Raw genomic sequence first — 16,917 nt, forward strand, 5'->3', positions numbered from 1 at the left:
CCTGCTAGACATTGGGCAACAGATCATACTAATGTTTTAGTAAATTATCTAGGATTCACAGTCACTTTGATATTGTGAAGAGGAGCATACATAAGATTTACTTTAACTTAAAAGTAGTAGTGACATAGTGAATAAGAATTTGAAAAGAAAAAAAAAGAATTTGAATGCTTAAGCTCAATAATTTTTTAATCCATCGCTACTAAGAATTAATGAGGCTTAATTTAAGTACCGTATGGGAAAGAACACTTTTAAAAGACTTATTCAGTTTAGATCACAAGCAATTATGAGGAATGCCAGATACGATTTAGAATGCTTTGTGATTTAGGGAAAGTATAATTTAAATCTTTTGATAGAACTTTGATTTATTCCAATTTTTAAGATAGAAATAGCTTCACATATGAATCTGAATGATCATATGAAACACATCTGTACAAACCAGTAAAAATTAAGAAGCTACGATGTGTTTTTCATTTGAGTGGTTCTTTATCAGTTGTTTTAATTGTTCCTCTTTAAAAAAAAGCCCACTTAATTATGTTTTACTGTAATTACATAAATTAGTTTAATACCATCTGTAGTGAAAAAAACAACTACTTTCCCATTACTAACAAACTAATAGAAAATCCCCCCAATTGAGATATTTCCTTACCTAACAAAGGATGGTCAGAAGTCAAATCTTCCCCTCTCCCCACAGTTATAGCTGCTGGAGACAACGTGGGTGGTGGTGGGGTTCTGTCCATGCGAACACATTCATCTGACTCTTCTGGCATTTCCTCTTCACACATATCTTCCACTTGATAAACCTGCAACAACAAACCACACTGCCTTAAAAGGTTGCTAAAAATACTTTTAATAAGGTGTTCCTAATTTAATTTTAACAAAATAAATTCCAAGTATTTTGAATTTTAAAACAACTAAAATGACTATTAGCTTGAAAAGAAAACTTTAGAAATAAAGTTTTGGAAATGCTTGGCTAAATATTTTATAAATATATCACTAAAAGCAAGTTGTGAATCAGTATCTATGTTACAAATGAATAAGGTTTCCAAAAAGGTAATAGGCAAGTCAGGACATATTTTTAATTTTGAGAATTAAAAGAAATGTTTTGATTTTCTATAGTCTACTTTGGTAATTACTATTGTTTCTGTTAATTTCTAATTGTGATAAATCAAAATAAATACTATTTTTCACAAGCACACTAAGTAAGTCTCCAAATGACACATAACAGGAAGTGTATTGCCAAAGGACTACATCTCAGGCTCTTTACTATATTTATGTCAAAGGTTAAATTATGAAAATATCGGAGAACCCACAAAAAGGTATGCATGCAATTACATCTATCTTTAATCTTCTGATCTACTCAAGAGTCTAATGATTTTTTTATAAACAAACTAGAGGCCCGGTGCACAAATTCGTGCACCAGTTGGGGGGGGGGTGTCCCCTTGGCCTGGCCTGCGGGATCGGGCCAAAACCGGCTCCCGACATCCCTTCAGGGGTCCCAGATTGCAAGAGGGTGCAGGCCAGGCCAAGGGATGCCACTGGTGCACAATGGGGGCCGGTGAGGGATGTGGGAGATTGGCCAGCTGGGGAGGGACCCCTCGTCTCAGTCACAATTGGCTGGACCCCATTAGCAAGCTCACCTACCAGTTGGAGCTTCTGCCCCCTAGTGGTCATAGCATGTCATAGCGACTGATCAACCAGTAGACTGTCTGCCCCCTGGTCATCAGTACATGTCATAGTGAGCAACTGAGTGACCTCAGAATATCATTAGCATATTATGCTTTGATTGGTTGAATTGCTGACTAGACATTTAGCATATTAGGCTTTTATTATATAGGATATCAGGTAAACAGAAAAATATCTGTCCTGAAATAACACACACACATATACCATACTAACCCATTTGGGACATTAATTTTGGTTATTTAATATTATTCTATAATTACAGAGGAAAAGTTATTTATTATTATTATTTTTTTATTGATTTCAGAGAGGAAAAGAGAGGGAGAGACAGAAACATCAATGAGGAGAGAGAACCACTGATCGGCTGCTTCCTGCACACCCCCTGGTGGGGATCGAGTCCGCAACCCAGGTATGTGCCCTTGACTGGAATCGAACCTGTGACCCTTCAGTCCGCAGGTTGATGCTCTCTCCACTAAGCCAAACCAGCTAGAGCCAGAGGAAAGTTTTTAGGATGTTAACTTCCTTGTTATTCAATGATAAAGATTATACTTAAACACAGATTCAAAAGCACTCAGAGAAGGAACCATATAACAAAATATATCTTATTAATTTCAATAACTTTAATACTGAATTTTCAAAGTTCACTTCTAGAGATTGACACAGGTGCTTTAATTTGTCAGCATTATTTATTCAACCATTGTAAAAGACTGTAGGTTTTTTTTAAAAAAGCCACAAAGCAGTTCATCTCCCTTTTTTATGTATAAAGCTTATTACTTACGTTTACAAAGGTTGTGAGTTTTTAAGATTATTTACCCAAGCTGATTAAAATTTCTAATAAATGTTAAAACAAAACCTTTCAACATTAACAAAAAAAATTTAAATGATATCTAATATTGTACTATTTTTAATCAAACTATCGATAAAGTTTGATTTTAAGTACATAAAATTAAATGTAAAAATGATCAAAATTTCTGAAACCAGAATAAGCCAGTTATCATAAAAAGGACTATAAAGTTTCATCCACAAAGGCATATTTAACAACAGATATAGTTTTCTGTGTTTTTTTTAAACTAACTTTCCAAGACTCTACTAAGAAATCTTTTGCCTTAAATTTTTAAAAGTCCTATTGTTACTAATAAATTTATATCAAATATCATATCCAGGACTGTGATCTGAATCAGCTCTAAGTAGGCAACATTTTTCAAGTATTTGCTCACAACTCTGCAAACAGAAACCTGTTTCACCAACAGATACCTTGCCTCATCTCTGGATCCTCAGAAGTGAAAGAAGTTGTTCAGTACAGTACAGTGTACAATAATGATAGCTGCTAATATCTGTACATGATACATTTTTTTAATGATAGTAATATCCAATACAGGGAAAGTCATCAAAAAAAAAGTTCTGGGATGAAAAGGAAGAAAACAACAAAACCATCTAGTGAGGGGTATCTGTTGCAGTAGTGATTACCTTAATTTGGTGGAGTGGGGATGTTGATTCAGAAGTAATTAGACAAGTATCAATTTATCTACCAGTTCAATTTTATCTGTGCAGCATTCCTTTCTTAGCTATTACTTTTCCTCCAAAGGTCATTATCTTTTTTTTCTTTTTTCTTTTTTTTTTTTTTAAATATATTTTATTGATTTTTTACAGAGAGGAAGGGAGAGAGATAGAGAGTTAGAAACATCGATGAGAGAGAAACATCGATCAGCTGCCTCCTGCACATCTCCTACTGAAGATGTGCCCGCAACCCAGGTACATGCCCTTGACCGGAATCGAACCCGGGACCCTTCAGTCCGCAGGCCGACGCTCTATCCACTGAGCCAAACCGGTTTCGGCACATTATCTTTTTTTAAAATGCTAAACTCTCTTTAATATTAATGCTATCACAAGTTTTTCAAACACCTACTACAATACCTTTTAAGGAATCAAAGTTTGATCATGCATAGAACTCTGATTTTTAAAAAGTGAGAGTTGTAAAGGATGAAAAGAGGCATACCACAAATAGCATTTTCTGAAATAATCCATCAAAGAATACTATAAAATACTCTTTAATTCCTTATAGGTCAGCCTAAATATGTATTCTTCCAAATTGCCCATGTAAAGGCAAAACTAAGTTAATGAATAAGAGAAGTAGATAAAAACACATCTGTCAGACATCTGGCACCATCAGCATAAAAAATACATAAAGGCAACAACTAAAATATTGAATAAAGCAAAGAAGTAGAGGTTTTGCTGATAAGATCATTAGGAAACTAGACATTATAATTTCTGTTTAGCTCATAACTATTCTAAAACTAGCAATGCCTGCCAAACTTACCTCAATAACGTGCATTAGTGCCATCTGTCTCCCTTTCCTAACGAAACTACGGACTATTGATTAGCTCTAAATTGTCTATTCTCACCACATGAAAAAACTTTACAAATATATCTCTTTTAAAAAAATACTGACTTGACTGGCCAGCGTAGCTCAGTGATTGAGCGTCGATCTGTGAACCAGGAGGTCAGGGTTTGATTCCCGGTCAGGGCAAATGCCTGGGTTGCGGGCTCAATTCCATGTGTGGGGCATGCAGGAGGCAGCCAGCCGGTCAATAATTCTCTCTCATCACTGATGTTTCTATCTCTCCCTCTCCCTTCCTCTCTGAAATCAATAAAAATATATTTTTAAAAAATTACTGACTTTACTTTGATAATTCACACTTTCAAATTTGAAATATTTTAAGAAGTAAATATATCTCTGTACCTTTAAGTATTTGAAACAATCAGGAAATTATGAAGACAGGTGTAATTCGTGAAGAAATATTTGAGGAAAAAAATATTTGATCAAAGATAATAAAAGAAACATATAGCAATTTAACAAATAGGCTATGGTACTCACAGAAAAGTGTATGAAAGATAATATGGAAATATCGATAGTATGAACATACCAGAGACAGCAGAGAAAGTTATCATTTTCACACACACAGACACACACACACACACACACACCCTTCCAAAAATGAGATAACATAAATTTAAAACAAAGTTTTTAAAAAGAAATCAGGAAATAACAAATTAAGAACGTAAATATTTTTAGCTTTAAGTGTTATGTTTTTCATATTTCTATCCCAAATATATTCCTCCAAAGTTTACCCTAACAAAAACAATTAGAAAAGTGTAAAGCATATAAGGAAATTTTATTTTTTACTTGTTAAAAACAAATTCACTGAACTATAAAGTAAAAATATAAATTTGATTTCTTTGAAGATACTACACACTTCGAAACCTGTGTTTCTGTTACAATATCCATTGTAAACTCTCCAAAACTCCATTAAAAGAAAATATAGACATGATAATTGAAAGGCAAACTTATTTCTAGATGCCCATTGTTGTTTTTGTCAAGTTCTATCTATATATATGAAAGCCTAAGCAACCGAACAACCAAATGACTGGTCGACCAGTTACTATGACGTGCACTAACCACGAGGGGGAAGATGCTCAATGCAGAAGCTGCCCCCTGGTGGTCAGTGTGCTCCCACAGCAAAAGTACCGCTCAGCTGACTGACGGGTGCCAGACACTGGGCTCATGGCTGGTAAGTGCAGCTGCAGCGGCACAAGCCTCTCCCACCTCCGTGGCAGCATGCTACCAAGTGGTAGTGGTGGCAGGCGCAGCAGGGGTGGGATGAGCAGGAGCGGTGCAGTGCCCGGCCCCACTACTACATCCTTTGGGGGTGTCAGACTGCTGGTTTCGGTCCGATCCCCGCCTGCAGGGGTGGGACCAAAACCAGCAGTCCAACATTCCCTGAGGGGTCCCAGATTGCAAGAGGGAGCAGGCCAGGCTAAGGGACCCCACCAGTGCATGAAATCGTGCACCAGGCCTCTAGTTTTTAATAAAAGTGAACAGGAAATGGAATTCAATCTCTTTATGCCTAGTACGTCAGTCTTAATGACAATAAAGAATCTATAAATTAGCATCCTGAGGACCAAAATGTTTCCCATTAAGGAACAGATTTTGAAACTCCCTTCTTTTCTGAGCAAATGGTTATAGGTCTTTAAGTGATAAAGTCCCTTCAGTGGGGTCTTTATGTAAAGATATAAACCTCCTTTTGGGAATACTGTATTTTTCACTTACAAATTAATTATGAATTTAATCATTCTGCCTAAAAATTTTAAGACCTTATTCAATTTCTACTGTAAATTATTTTATAAATATAAAAAATCCTTTAGAAAATTTTTAAAGAAAAACACTTTTCAAGACAATTTTCCTTTCTAGACAACATGTACCATTTTTAGAGGTTTAGTCTGATAAATTTCACCAAATCTCAATTACCTAAAATTTTTACTCCTCCCAATGGATTTTTTTCATCCTCAGTATTCAATTCATCCATTGAGATTTTTTTAGGGTTTTAAATGAGGAATATTTTAATTATATATTTTCCCTTAATAGAAATTTAAAAATCAGAAGTTTAATAATTCTGGTAGCCTACAGTTAATTTTTTTGTAAAGTTAAATTCTTTCCTAGAATAAATGTTTTTACAATTTTAATTACAATATATAATTTTACAAAAAAATTGTATCATACAAGCATACTCCACCTTGAAACAAAAGCTCCTAAAGGCCCACAACTTCAGAATACATACAACCAAAAAGGTTAGCTAGATAAGCCATACGTATAAGCACATACAAGCCAACAGAAGGGATCTATGAAGGATAATCACCTTAAGAGAAAAAACTTTGTGCAGATGACACTGGTTCAAATGTATTCCCTTGGGGAAAAAAAATCAACTCTGTAAAGATAGCAGATGGATTTGTTTAAATAGTAATAAAATTAACAAGGGACTTTAATAACCATCACAAATTATCAAGCATGCAACCATACTTCAATAAATTGCCTTTTTTTTTGCCCATACAGCATGTTTGTCAGAAACTGACATGTAAATTTCAAGCTTTTAAAACTCACAGGCATGTAGCTCTAGCAATAAGTATAATGTAGGAGAAAATAGTTTTTACTTTCAGTTCAGCAAGAAAGTCAAATAGCTTCCAAGGGCTTACCACTGGTGGATCAACAGGTGCTGGTGGTTGTACTTGCAGGTTTACCGCAACAGTCTGTGGAGGAGGAAGAGTCTGAAATGGCAACTGGACCAAAGCTTCTGCAGCTGGAAGCTCCTCTTCTGACACCAAAGCATTCTGTACCAAAACCTGGCCCTGGGATAGAATTTCAGGCTGCACTTGCAAAGATTGCATAGTCTGTAAGGGTAGTGGTGGAATCTGAGCTGGAGGAGATGTTGACATCTGCGGAGGGGTTGCAATTGGGATTGGAGAGGACTGCAGGGTTGAATATTGCTGGTGTGATGCTGGAGACACAATCTGCTGACCTGGGGACACCAAGGCAGACTGCTGAACAGGGCCAATGTGTACAACAGGGGAAGCTGAAAGTGGAAGATGGGATGGAAGATTCAGCTGTGCTGTTGGCTGCACCTGATTAGCAGTGGACTGTTGCAAGTTTGGCCCTGGCTGGAGAGCTGATGACATAAGAGGGTGTGGCTGAATAAGTGCTTGTGGATGAATAATTATGGTAGGAGACTGACTTGGTGAATGAGGTGGCGGAGGAGACACCACTACTGACTGCTGTGCTGACTGTGACTGGCTAGGAGACATTGTTAAAGGAGGGGGATGACTCTGAATTGGTGAACAATGCTGTGACTGGGCATTACTGGGAGCTGGAGGAAGGCCATGGTTTTGGAGTGGTATACAGTGCTGGGATGGGGGTGGATCTGGAGTTGGATTTTGGAGTGTAATTGGCTGCATTTGCTGCTGCTGCTGCTGTAGTATCAGCTGATGATGGGAAACCTTGGGAGGTGGTGAATGAAGAGGAATCTGTTGATGCTTTATTAGAGGATGAGGCTGAATTGGAGGATATGAAGCTGTGAGAGAGAAAAAAATGACAATTAGTATTTATTTTAAAAATATCATTGACATTTTAAATAAATTTAAAGGAGGAAAATTTTTACATCAGAAAGTTGTTAAAAGTCTTCTAGACGAGTGACTTCAAAATGTAATGACAAACAACTTTTCCTTGGAAAACTATAGATTTCATAAAATAAACTGCACTGTGGTAAAACTGCCTAAAACAATTAATTTATAAATCTGAATCTATACATGATTTATTCTTATTAAATTGTATACGTCCCCAGAAAATGTGTTAACTTTAACAACATTATCCACTTAAATTCCTTCTTTGGGGAGAAGTGGAGTATCACTGAATAAGTTTAATATATATAAAGATAACCTCAAAATCATAAAAATGCAATATTAAAATCCATAAAATAAAAGTCTCATTCTTTCTAATCAGTGTCTAAACATTCTTCCAACTAATCACCAATGTAATCACTTATAAAGCTTCCCAAATAAGTTACCAGATGGAGCCAAGATGAAAGAGTTGGTATTATTTGACCAAGGAAGAGAAAATGTTTTGCAGGAAAAGATAATTCAATTAAGCAAAACAGATGTGTAACTCCTAGAGCACAAATAATCACTGTAACAAAGAAATGAAATTCCAGGGGCCCTTCCAAATCTAGGAGAGCACTAGTTTTGCTTGTAGAGAAAATGAGGCAATAAAAAAAATCATACTGTCTAAATAAAGGATCTTGTTTTACTTCTCTGCCCCCCCCCCCCAAAAAAAACCCCAAGCAAACAAACAACAAAAAAACTCTACAGTAATCTACAGTACTAGTTTTCTCCACAGAGGAGCCACTCACAACACCGATAATATAAAGAATTAACAAAATTAAATATCCCCATCATTATGCCTCTTTTGCATACTAGTATTTATGTTTACACAGAGAGAATGCTGGTGAAATCCTCTCTATCTAAGTAAGAATGGAAACTGGGTTCACTATATATAAATATATGATCATTATGTTTCACAGCTGAAACTAATATAATTCTGTATGCTAACTGTAACTGAAAATAAGTGTAAAAAAAGAAACTGGGTTCACCAGAAGATAAACTGAAAAGGTGGCTTAATATTAATATCATGTAAACATTAAAACAGATCTAAAAAAAGGGCAAAATTTTTGTCTTAATTTCAGAATGTGAAGATAAAGATCTTGCATCTATTTTTATACTCAGCCACATTTGTGACAAAGGCCTTATAAAAATTTCTAACAACTTTTCTTTTTAAACATTTCTGCATTTGGTAGGTTTTTTTAAATTTTTCATGATCCTTTAAGGAAATTAACATTTGGTTAACATCTCTTTTTTTAAAAAAAATATATTTTATTGATTTTTTACAGAGAGGAAGGGAGAGAGATAGAGAGTTAGAAACGTCGATGAGAGAGAAACATCGATCAGCTGCCTCCTGCACATCTCCCACTGGGGATATGCCCGCAACCCAGGTACATGCCTTTGACCAGAATCGAACCTGGAACCCTTCAGTCCGTAAGCCGACACTCTATCCACTGAGCCAAACCAGTTTTGGCCATGAATTTTTTAAATGGAAATTAAATTTCACCTAACAAAATAATTTTCATCTAACTAGACTGGCATTTCAAACTAAGACTGAAAACTGTCAGCACTTTATAAATGTGTTGATAAAGACTCTATGAGTATTCAATAAGATGTTGGATATCTATAGAGTGCCTTTCTTCCAAGGGGCTCGAGGTACTTACACATAGCTCATTGTACTAAAAATAAGTGCCTATGAAGTAGATAGGTATTATTCCCCTTTTACAGATAATAAAATTAAGTGTTTGCAAGTATAACAGCAAAGGCCCATTTTAATTCAATTTTAAGGTATAATTAAAATTTAGCATATTCTTTAAGTATAATGGTTATTATGTTCACAAGAATAAAAATTCCTTCTGTGCTATAGAAATATTTTTTTTTATATTCTAAAGTTGATAATCCAACAGATTAATAGTCTATGCTTTCACCTAGGTTAAATTTTTCTTTGATCAGAAATCAAAGTGAATCTATTATACTGTCCATAAGTCCAACTGACAAGCACATCTATTACAGAATAATTATGAGGATATCTGAAATAATACTTCTGTGCAAGAAAAGCACTAGTGCTCTGGAAAATCATATAATGCTTGTTTTTTTTCTGGTTTTAATAAACACTTTATTGTCAGGGTGGCATTATACTTGGAGAGTTTGTGATTGGTATCATCTCTCACTTACATAGTAGAACTCTAATTACTATAAATAATATATTACTGTAAATTACTAAATACATTATTTTATTCAATAGTTACAACCACACCGCCCCCCCCCCCCCCAAATAGTTACAACAACCCCATGAGGCAGGCAGGGTACTACACTAATCCAATATGTTACAGATGAAGAAACTCTAAGCATTAAGTAACTTGCCTGAAATCACCAAGAACCCGTATTTCTAACTAAGTCTGGGTTCCTATTATGGACTGAATGTTTGTGTCCCACAAATTCATGTGTTGAAGCCCTAAATCCTAACGTGACAATTTGGTGATGGGGCCACTAAGGAATTAATTAAGGTTAAATGAGGTCAGAAAAGTGGGACCCTGACCTAAGACAATTAGTGCCCTTGTAAAAAGAGATCCCAGAGGGCTCACTATCCTCTCTACTAGCGCTGAGATAAAAGGCCATGTGAGAACGCAGCTAGAAGGCAGTCATCTGCAAACCAGGAAGAGCTCTCACCAAAAACTAAACACTGCCAGATGTTGATCTTGGGCTTTCAAGCCTCCAGAACTGTTGTTTAAAACACCCAGCCTATGGTATGTTTTTTTATGGCAGCCTGAACAGACTAACACAGGCTTTTCATTACACACTGAATTAATGTCTGCAAAAAAAGGGTATATGGGGGGAGGGGGTGACAGGGGGATGAGTGGGGGGGAGGTCAATGGGGGTAAAAGGAGACATGTAATACTATAGGTAATATCTTAAACAAATAAACAAAGGGTATATGTTTTTCCAACTAGACTAATTTCATAAAAGCTTTAAAAACTGCTATAAAAAACTTGAGCTCTAATATAGTTAAGGTTAATTTCCAGACATTTGCCTTATTTTATATAATAAAAATAGAATTATTAACTATCAAGCAAGTATGAAGAAAACCAAATTTTAGCACCCTAAAAATACATACAAGGAAGCAATAACCTTGTCCATTATAATAATTATTAAACTATACTACTACACTGGAACACAGATTCTTTTAGTATTTGAAAGTTACCTGTAGGAACAAGAATTTTACTAATTGAGGAAAAGGACAAATTACCAATCCAAGAATCTCCCAAAATAAAGCTTAGCTTCAGACTAACTTCCCACCAGCAAGAGCAGAAAAACTAAAAGGCTGGAAAATAGTTTTCGTCAGAAGGTATAAATTGCTTTGAATAATCACAGTGTAAGGATTGAATACATTTTAACAAATTTATAATTTGGTAGTTGCAAAAGTTTATATGAGTGAGGATGTTCCATTTGGTTTTGTTTCTAATCGACAAGGTTAATACACATAGCATCTGAATTTGGAATTGCAATTCTCCCGAGACCTTGATGGTTTTAGCTTACTGGTCTCCTCCACACCTACATAAAATATTGGCCATCAGACGAAGACAACTACAGGGATATTATTGCACTACAGTGAAAGGGAGAAGAATAAGTGTCAACTTAGAAATAGGTACTGGGAGTTCAGGGAGACTGAAAATCTAAAAGTAGAGCTCCCTGCTGGAACTAACCCTGAAAAAGTTTCTAGCTTTCTCTGAAGGTAACAGTCTCGTTGGGAGAGAATTTACCTACCTTTCAGTATAATCTATCAAAACTATGGGAATCACTAGAAATTGTCCCAAACAGTCATTCCAAGTATAGTGGGTCAATGCTGCGCCTCACTGACTTATCAACACTGGCCAGAGAGGCTGGTTTGAGGCTGAGAATCTCTGGACAATCCTATATAATAAAAGGCTAATATGCAAATCGACTGAACGATGGAACAACTGGTTGCTATGACGCGCACTAACCACCAGGGGGCAGCTGCTTAATGCAGAAGCTGCCCCCTGGTGGTCAGTGCGCTCCCACAGGGGGAGGGCCGCTCAGCCAGAAGCCGGGTTCACGGCTGGTGAGCACAACGGTGGCAGGAGCCTCTCCCGCTTCCGTGGCAGTGCTAAGGACCCCTCGGGGGATGTCAGCCTACTGGCTTAGGGAGCAGGCCGGGCTGAGGGACCCCCCGCCCCCAACTCAGTGCACTAATGTCATGCACCAGTCCTCTAGTATATATAAAAATTCTGTTATCAATCCATAAAGAGAGCAGAACCTGTCACACAGATGTTTATAAAAAAGAATTCACATCTATCATCTGAATTCTATGAATAAACTTATTAATTTATACGTTATAACAAAGCCTGTACTAATCTAAAGATTTAGATTTAAGAATTCTAAGCAGTGATACCTAACTAATACAAATGGAAAAAACTGTGCTATAACGTCCACGATTAAAATGGGAAAAATATCAACTATTAATCCAACAAATATTTATTGTCCACCTATTGCAGATATATATATATATATATATAAGATAAAAGGATGAAAAGGTGAATCTGCAAAAAGGATTAAAAGAATCAATAAATGTAAAGTGCCTGACACACAAGTGCTCGATATTATCCTACCCTCAAAGAGCTTACCACCTAATAGCAAAGCTAAGATCAATACTTATATAAATAACTATAAAAGAAAAAGTGCCATTAAAAAGCATAAAAATGCTATACAAATTCAAAGTAATGAGAGATTTCTAACAAAAGAAATCAAATAATTCCAACAGTTTGAGATTAGGTGATTTAGAGAACATGGCACAGAGGAAACTTAAAAAAAGAAATAGATCTAGGAGGAGTAAATGCAGACTTCAGTAGTGCAAAATAAATCTTTAGAAAGTAATGCAGTTATAAAAGGAAAGAAAGAAGTTGCTTCCCTGATGAGGTTGGATGAAAGGAAAATTTTTAAAAAAATAAAACATGTGAACATGTGTGACCCAGTACATCTCTCTCTCTCTCTCTCTCTCTCTCTCTCTCTCTCTCTCTCACACACACACACACACACTTTTTCAATAAACAATAATTATAATTACACGGCTATAAAAACATATGCATATATATTAAGGTTAGAGAGACCTAAGTATGCTGGAGAAGCAAAGGAAAAATATCCAGCATGAGGGAGACAAAAGATGCAATAATAACTATGACAGGAGCCAGTAAAAATGATGCAATCAATGACACAAGCAAATAGTGCTAACTTTAAAGGGAAAGCAGATAATTCCTTATCTTATCAGAAGTGAAGAAAGTTCAACATTGACAAATTCTGAGATGAATAGAAGAGATGGCAAGGAAACTCACTCGAGATAGCCCCAACATTTTCAGCCTGAGAACCGTAAAGCAAGATTATCTGTAGATAACAGGAATGCACATGGGATTCAAAGTTTGATGAGAATGAAAATAACAGTTGACTCCCTGACACCTTCCTCTTAAAGATGAAATCCAAGATGGAAAAAAGCAACGTGGTAAAGAAAATAATTGTGCATAATCTTATTTTTGGAAAGTGATAAATTCCTCCCACTAATGACAATTTTAAACAAAAAATATTTTTTAAAGGCTTTTAATTTTGTTCCACTAAAGCATATTAAATGAACTACACACAAATCTTGTTTTTAAAGCTAAAAGGTTTTATTGCTATAGTAGGAAACTAGCACATAATGAAGATGTTAATCAAATGTCAACTGATCCCCAAAAATCCATTTTATTATTATAATTTGTTTTAGCTATTAGGCTCTTTTGATTTCTCTTTCTTCAAGCTACAATATTGAAATGTTTTTTTTTACTCATGAAATTCACATTTTAAAATGCTTTAAAATTATCATTCTTTTTCAAGTAATAGATATCTTTTGTTTTTCTCTGCCTGCTAAGAAAATGAATAATGCAACTATTTTCAACAAAGGTGTTATCCCACCTGGTGCTATTAACTGGTGAATACTTGATGTCCGGGTGACAGCTGTGCTTCGTGATTCCAGACTTGGACTTTCTCCTTTTCTAACACTTTCCGGAGAAGGATCTCGTTGGCTGATTTTAGAACTGGTCACTGTTGTTTTGTTATGACAAATTGTCAATGACTGAGTTTGACTAGTGCTTTTTGGTGGACCATTCTGTGAGCTAGATAACACACCCAACTTCTGGCTGCGTAATGTTAAATTCTGAACCTAAAGAACCACATAACAAAAAATAGGGATGAAATAGATGGTATTAATTCATGTGGTAATCATTACATTATAATAATAATGACAATACATTTATATTATGCTTTTCAGAAAGCTCCAAGCACTTGAAAAAACAAACTGATTAATCCTGTAAGAAAGGGGAGTTATTATTCTAAGTAATCAAATCTTAAGTACTAAGTGAATTTTTAAAAAAGACACTAAGGGAAAGAATCATTAAGAACTCAATAAAAATGGGGAAAATATATATATATATATATATATATATATATATATATATATATATATGTATATATATATATATATATATATATATATATATATGAACTTTGAACTATGAATAAATTACTCGGCAACATACTGCATTTTAAAATTATTACCAGCTTTGAGACAGACAAAGAGAAGGAGAGAGAGGAAGGTCATTCCAAGTAAAGGGGAATACTTGAGCAAAGATGCAGCAGTGGGGGAGCCCAAGGTGTGTAGGGAAGAATGAGCAATTCCTTCAACCTCAAACTGGCTGTACCATGCCAGGACTGTGAAACATTTTAAGGTTACAAGTACCTCATAAACTTACATAATTAGAGAGTATGGATACAATACTGCTGTCTTACTAAGTATAAGAAAGAAAACAAAAAAGTTATCAGCTCTACAGAGATTATAAGGGAGCACTAATCTTGTACTAGTAAGAAAACGAATTCATCAAATCATCTACCCAATTATGATAATTATAAAAATCATTTCCTTTAACTCCTTTTTAAAGATGTTTGTTATATGCTGTTGCCGTTGTATGGAACACTCACTTGCCTTTGAGAACCAGATCTCATGAACTGAAAAGATTGTGTATGGCCTTGAAAAGGTTTCTGTGACAGCTCCTATCTATACCCAGTGCTATTCTAAACATACTGCCAGTCTGGATGGTGGCAAGGATCATCCAATTACAGTCACGTGAAGTTTATAACATTTCTAAATAGCCAGGCAGAATATGCCTCTCCAATAGCTGCCCAAGTTTTTGCCTATCTGGAATGAATGCACCAAATACATTTATGCTAGCACTAGCCCTGGGAGGGAAACTAAAGTAAGAGAGATTCTAAAGTGACAAAGTAAATGATATATTGCGCTTCATAAATGTTCTTCAGTTTCATGTGTGTTCTGTCTCTACAACTATATTATTAACTGATGCTCAAAGGCTATACATTATCTTAGATCCAGGTGACAAATGCAGCAATCAGCCAATAGCAGGTGCTAAACAAATGTTTCAGGGCAGCTGAGGTTTTCATCAGTTCTATTCTAAGCTATTAAAAGAATCTTCTAAGTGAGACCATATGGAGCATCTTCTCTGATTTTTGTCAAATATTTCATAGCAATCTAAGTGGATTAAAAAGTACTCTATTATTGAAATTTAATGCAAAAAATAAAATGTGCTAAAATCCAGGTTTCTCAAAGTCAAGGCCCAAATACTTCATGCCCCATTTTCCACTATTCCAGTCCATCATACTCATACTCTAGCCATACTGTTCTACTTGCCCTTTTCCAACACACTTCCTTCATTTACAGTCCTTGCTCAAGCTCCTGTTGCCTCAAATGCCATTCTTCCTTAGCGCTCCTTCAAGGCCCAGTAAAAATCCCAAAAAATCCTCCCTAAAGCCCCTGGTTAGAAATAATTTCTCCTCTCCTATCTAATGCTTTTCTCATGGAATTTGGGTCATATTGGCCTACAGCACTGCCTAATGTCTAGCTTATATTTGAATTACTCATGTCTGTGTCTGTGAAATATGGAGGCTCTGATTGGCATGCTCCCATCTCTGACATTCATGTTTGTAGTCCCACAGTTCTGTATTGCAGACATGACAGAAGCTCCACAAGTTGGAGGTATTCTTCTGTATCTGATTCTGAAATATATATTATACATATATTTCATATATATTACATTTTTTCTTAGGCTAACATTAAAATCTGTTCATATTTTACTAAAAATATCTCAACAAATATCTAGTGATATTTATTTTAAAATCTTGAAAATTTGAAAAATTTCCTTCAAATGGAAAGTATATATATTAACAATGTAAATGAAGATCTGACACAATGAACCCTAAAACCTGCAACAGTCCATTTCTATAAAATAATACACTCTTTTCTTCTAATTTTTCTTTTGTTTTCTGGAATACTGAAATTTAATGCAAAAAAATAAAATGTGCATTTTATCTTACCTAATAATAGACAAACATGTAAATTAACTGTTCCTCTGCTACGCTCACCAGCCAATCAGGAGAGTATGCAAATTAACCCAACAAAGATGGCAGTTAATTTGCATACATAGGGGCGAAGCTGCGAAGACTGAAGGCTCCGTCTGGAGCGAAGGCCTGGGTCCCAGGTGCCGGAGGAAAACCGGTGCCGGCAGCCAGGGGAAGGGAATGCCTATTGCACGAATCTCTTCGTGCAACGGGCCTCTAGTATATTATATATTATACTATGTATTATTTATATGAATAAATTTTACACTATGGCTATAATACCTATCTGTGGTCATTTTGGCTTAAATATTATATTTCAAACTTTTAAACTATACTTAAGTATATTACAAAGTTAATTTAGCTATTAACAGGAAGATCACATAGTCAGATTTCCTTGAGAGCCTCACTTTTGAAGAAAACACACCCTTTCTAAATAAAGAATATCAGTGTACTCTGAAGTCCAACTTTTATTTTATCTAAACAAAAACTATGATCAAATTATAGAAATTTTTCTGACTTTTGAAAAATCCTAAATTTCACGTGAAGTATTTTTGCTAATTTCACACCTTACATTTTTATAGTGGATTACCCAAATACTCTCACACTGATTGTTCTATTTGAATCTAAGAAATACTTTGTGAATTACAGCAACATCCCTTCTTTGCAGATGAGGAAACTAAGAATTAATATCACATTGGCGGCAAAAGAGCCAAGTTTTTAGATTTTAAATCCAAAGGGCTGTTTTCTTCTCAATTCTCACAGCATTCCCTAGATAGCCATGGCAAGTAAGATTTCTTACTCTTC

At 35.4% G+C, this 16,917-nt stretch overlaps 1 protein-coding gene across 6 annotated transcripts in view; it reads right to left on the minus strand.

Moving 5' to 3' along the window:
• Window positions 1–16,917, minus strand: part of PHC3 (polyhomeotic homolog 3) — a 73,652-nt gene that overhangs the window by 25,458 nt on the left and 31,277 nt on the right. For 4 of the 6 annotated variants that reach the window (XM_059687004.1, XM_059687002.1, XM_059687001.1 and 1 more), the window contains exons 7-10: window positions 13,621–13,867; window positions 6,709–7,580; window positions 6,375–6,422; window positions 647–800 (exon numbers count right to left, since the gene is read on the minus strand). In XM_059687004.1, coding sequence (XP_059542987.1) covers window positions 647–800; window positions 6,375–6,422; window positions 6,709–7,580; window positions 13,621–13,867 — 1,321 coding nt within the window. The remainder of the gene's footprint in view (window positions 1–646; window positions 801–6,374; window positions 6,423–6,708; window positions 7,581–13,620; window positions 13,868–16,917) is intronic. The other 2 variants (XM_059687005.1, XM_059687003.1) reach the window with 1 other exon arrangement.

This window comes from Myotis daubentonii, chromosome 3, assembly GCF_963259705.1.
Source record: "Myotis daubentonii chromosome 3, mMyoDau2.1, whole genome shotgun sequence".
Classification (NCBI taxonomy): Eukaryota; Metazoa; Chordata; class Mammalia; order Chiroptera; family Vespertilionidae; genus Myotis; species Myotis daubentonii.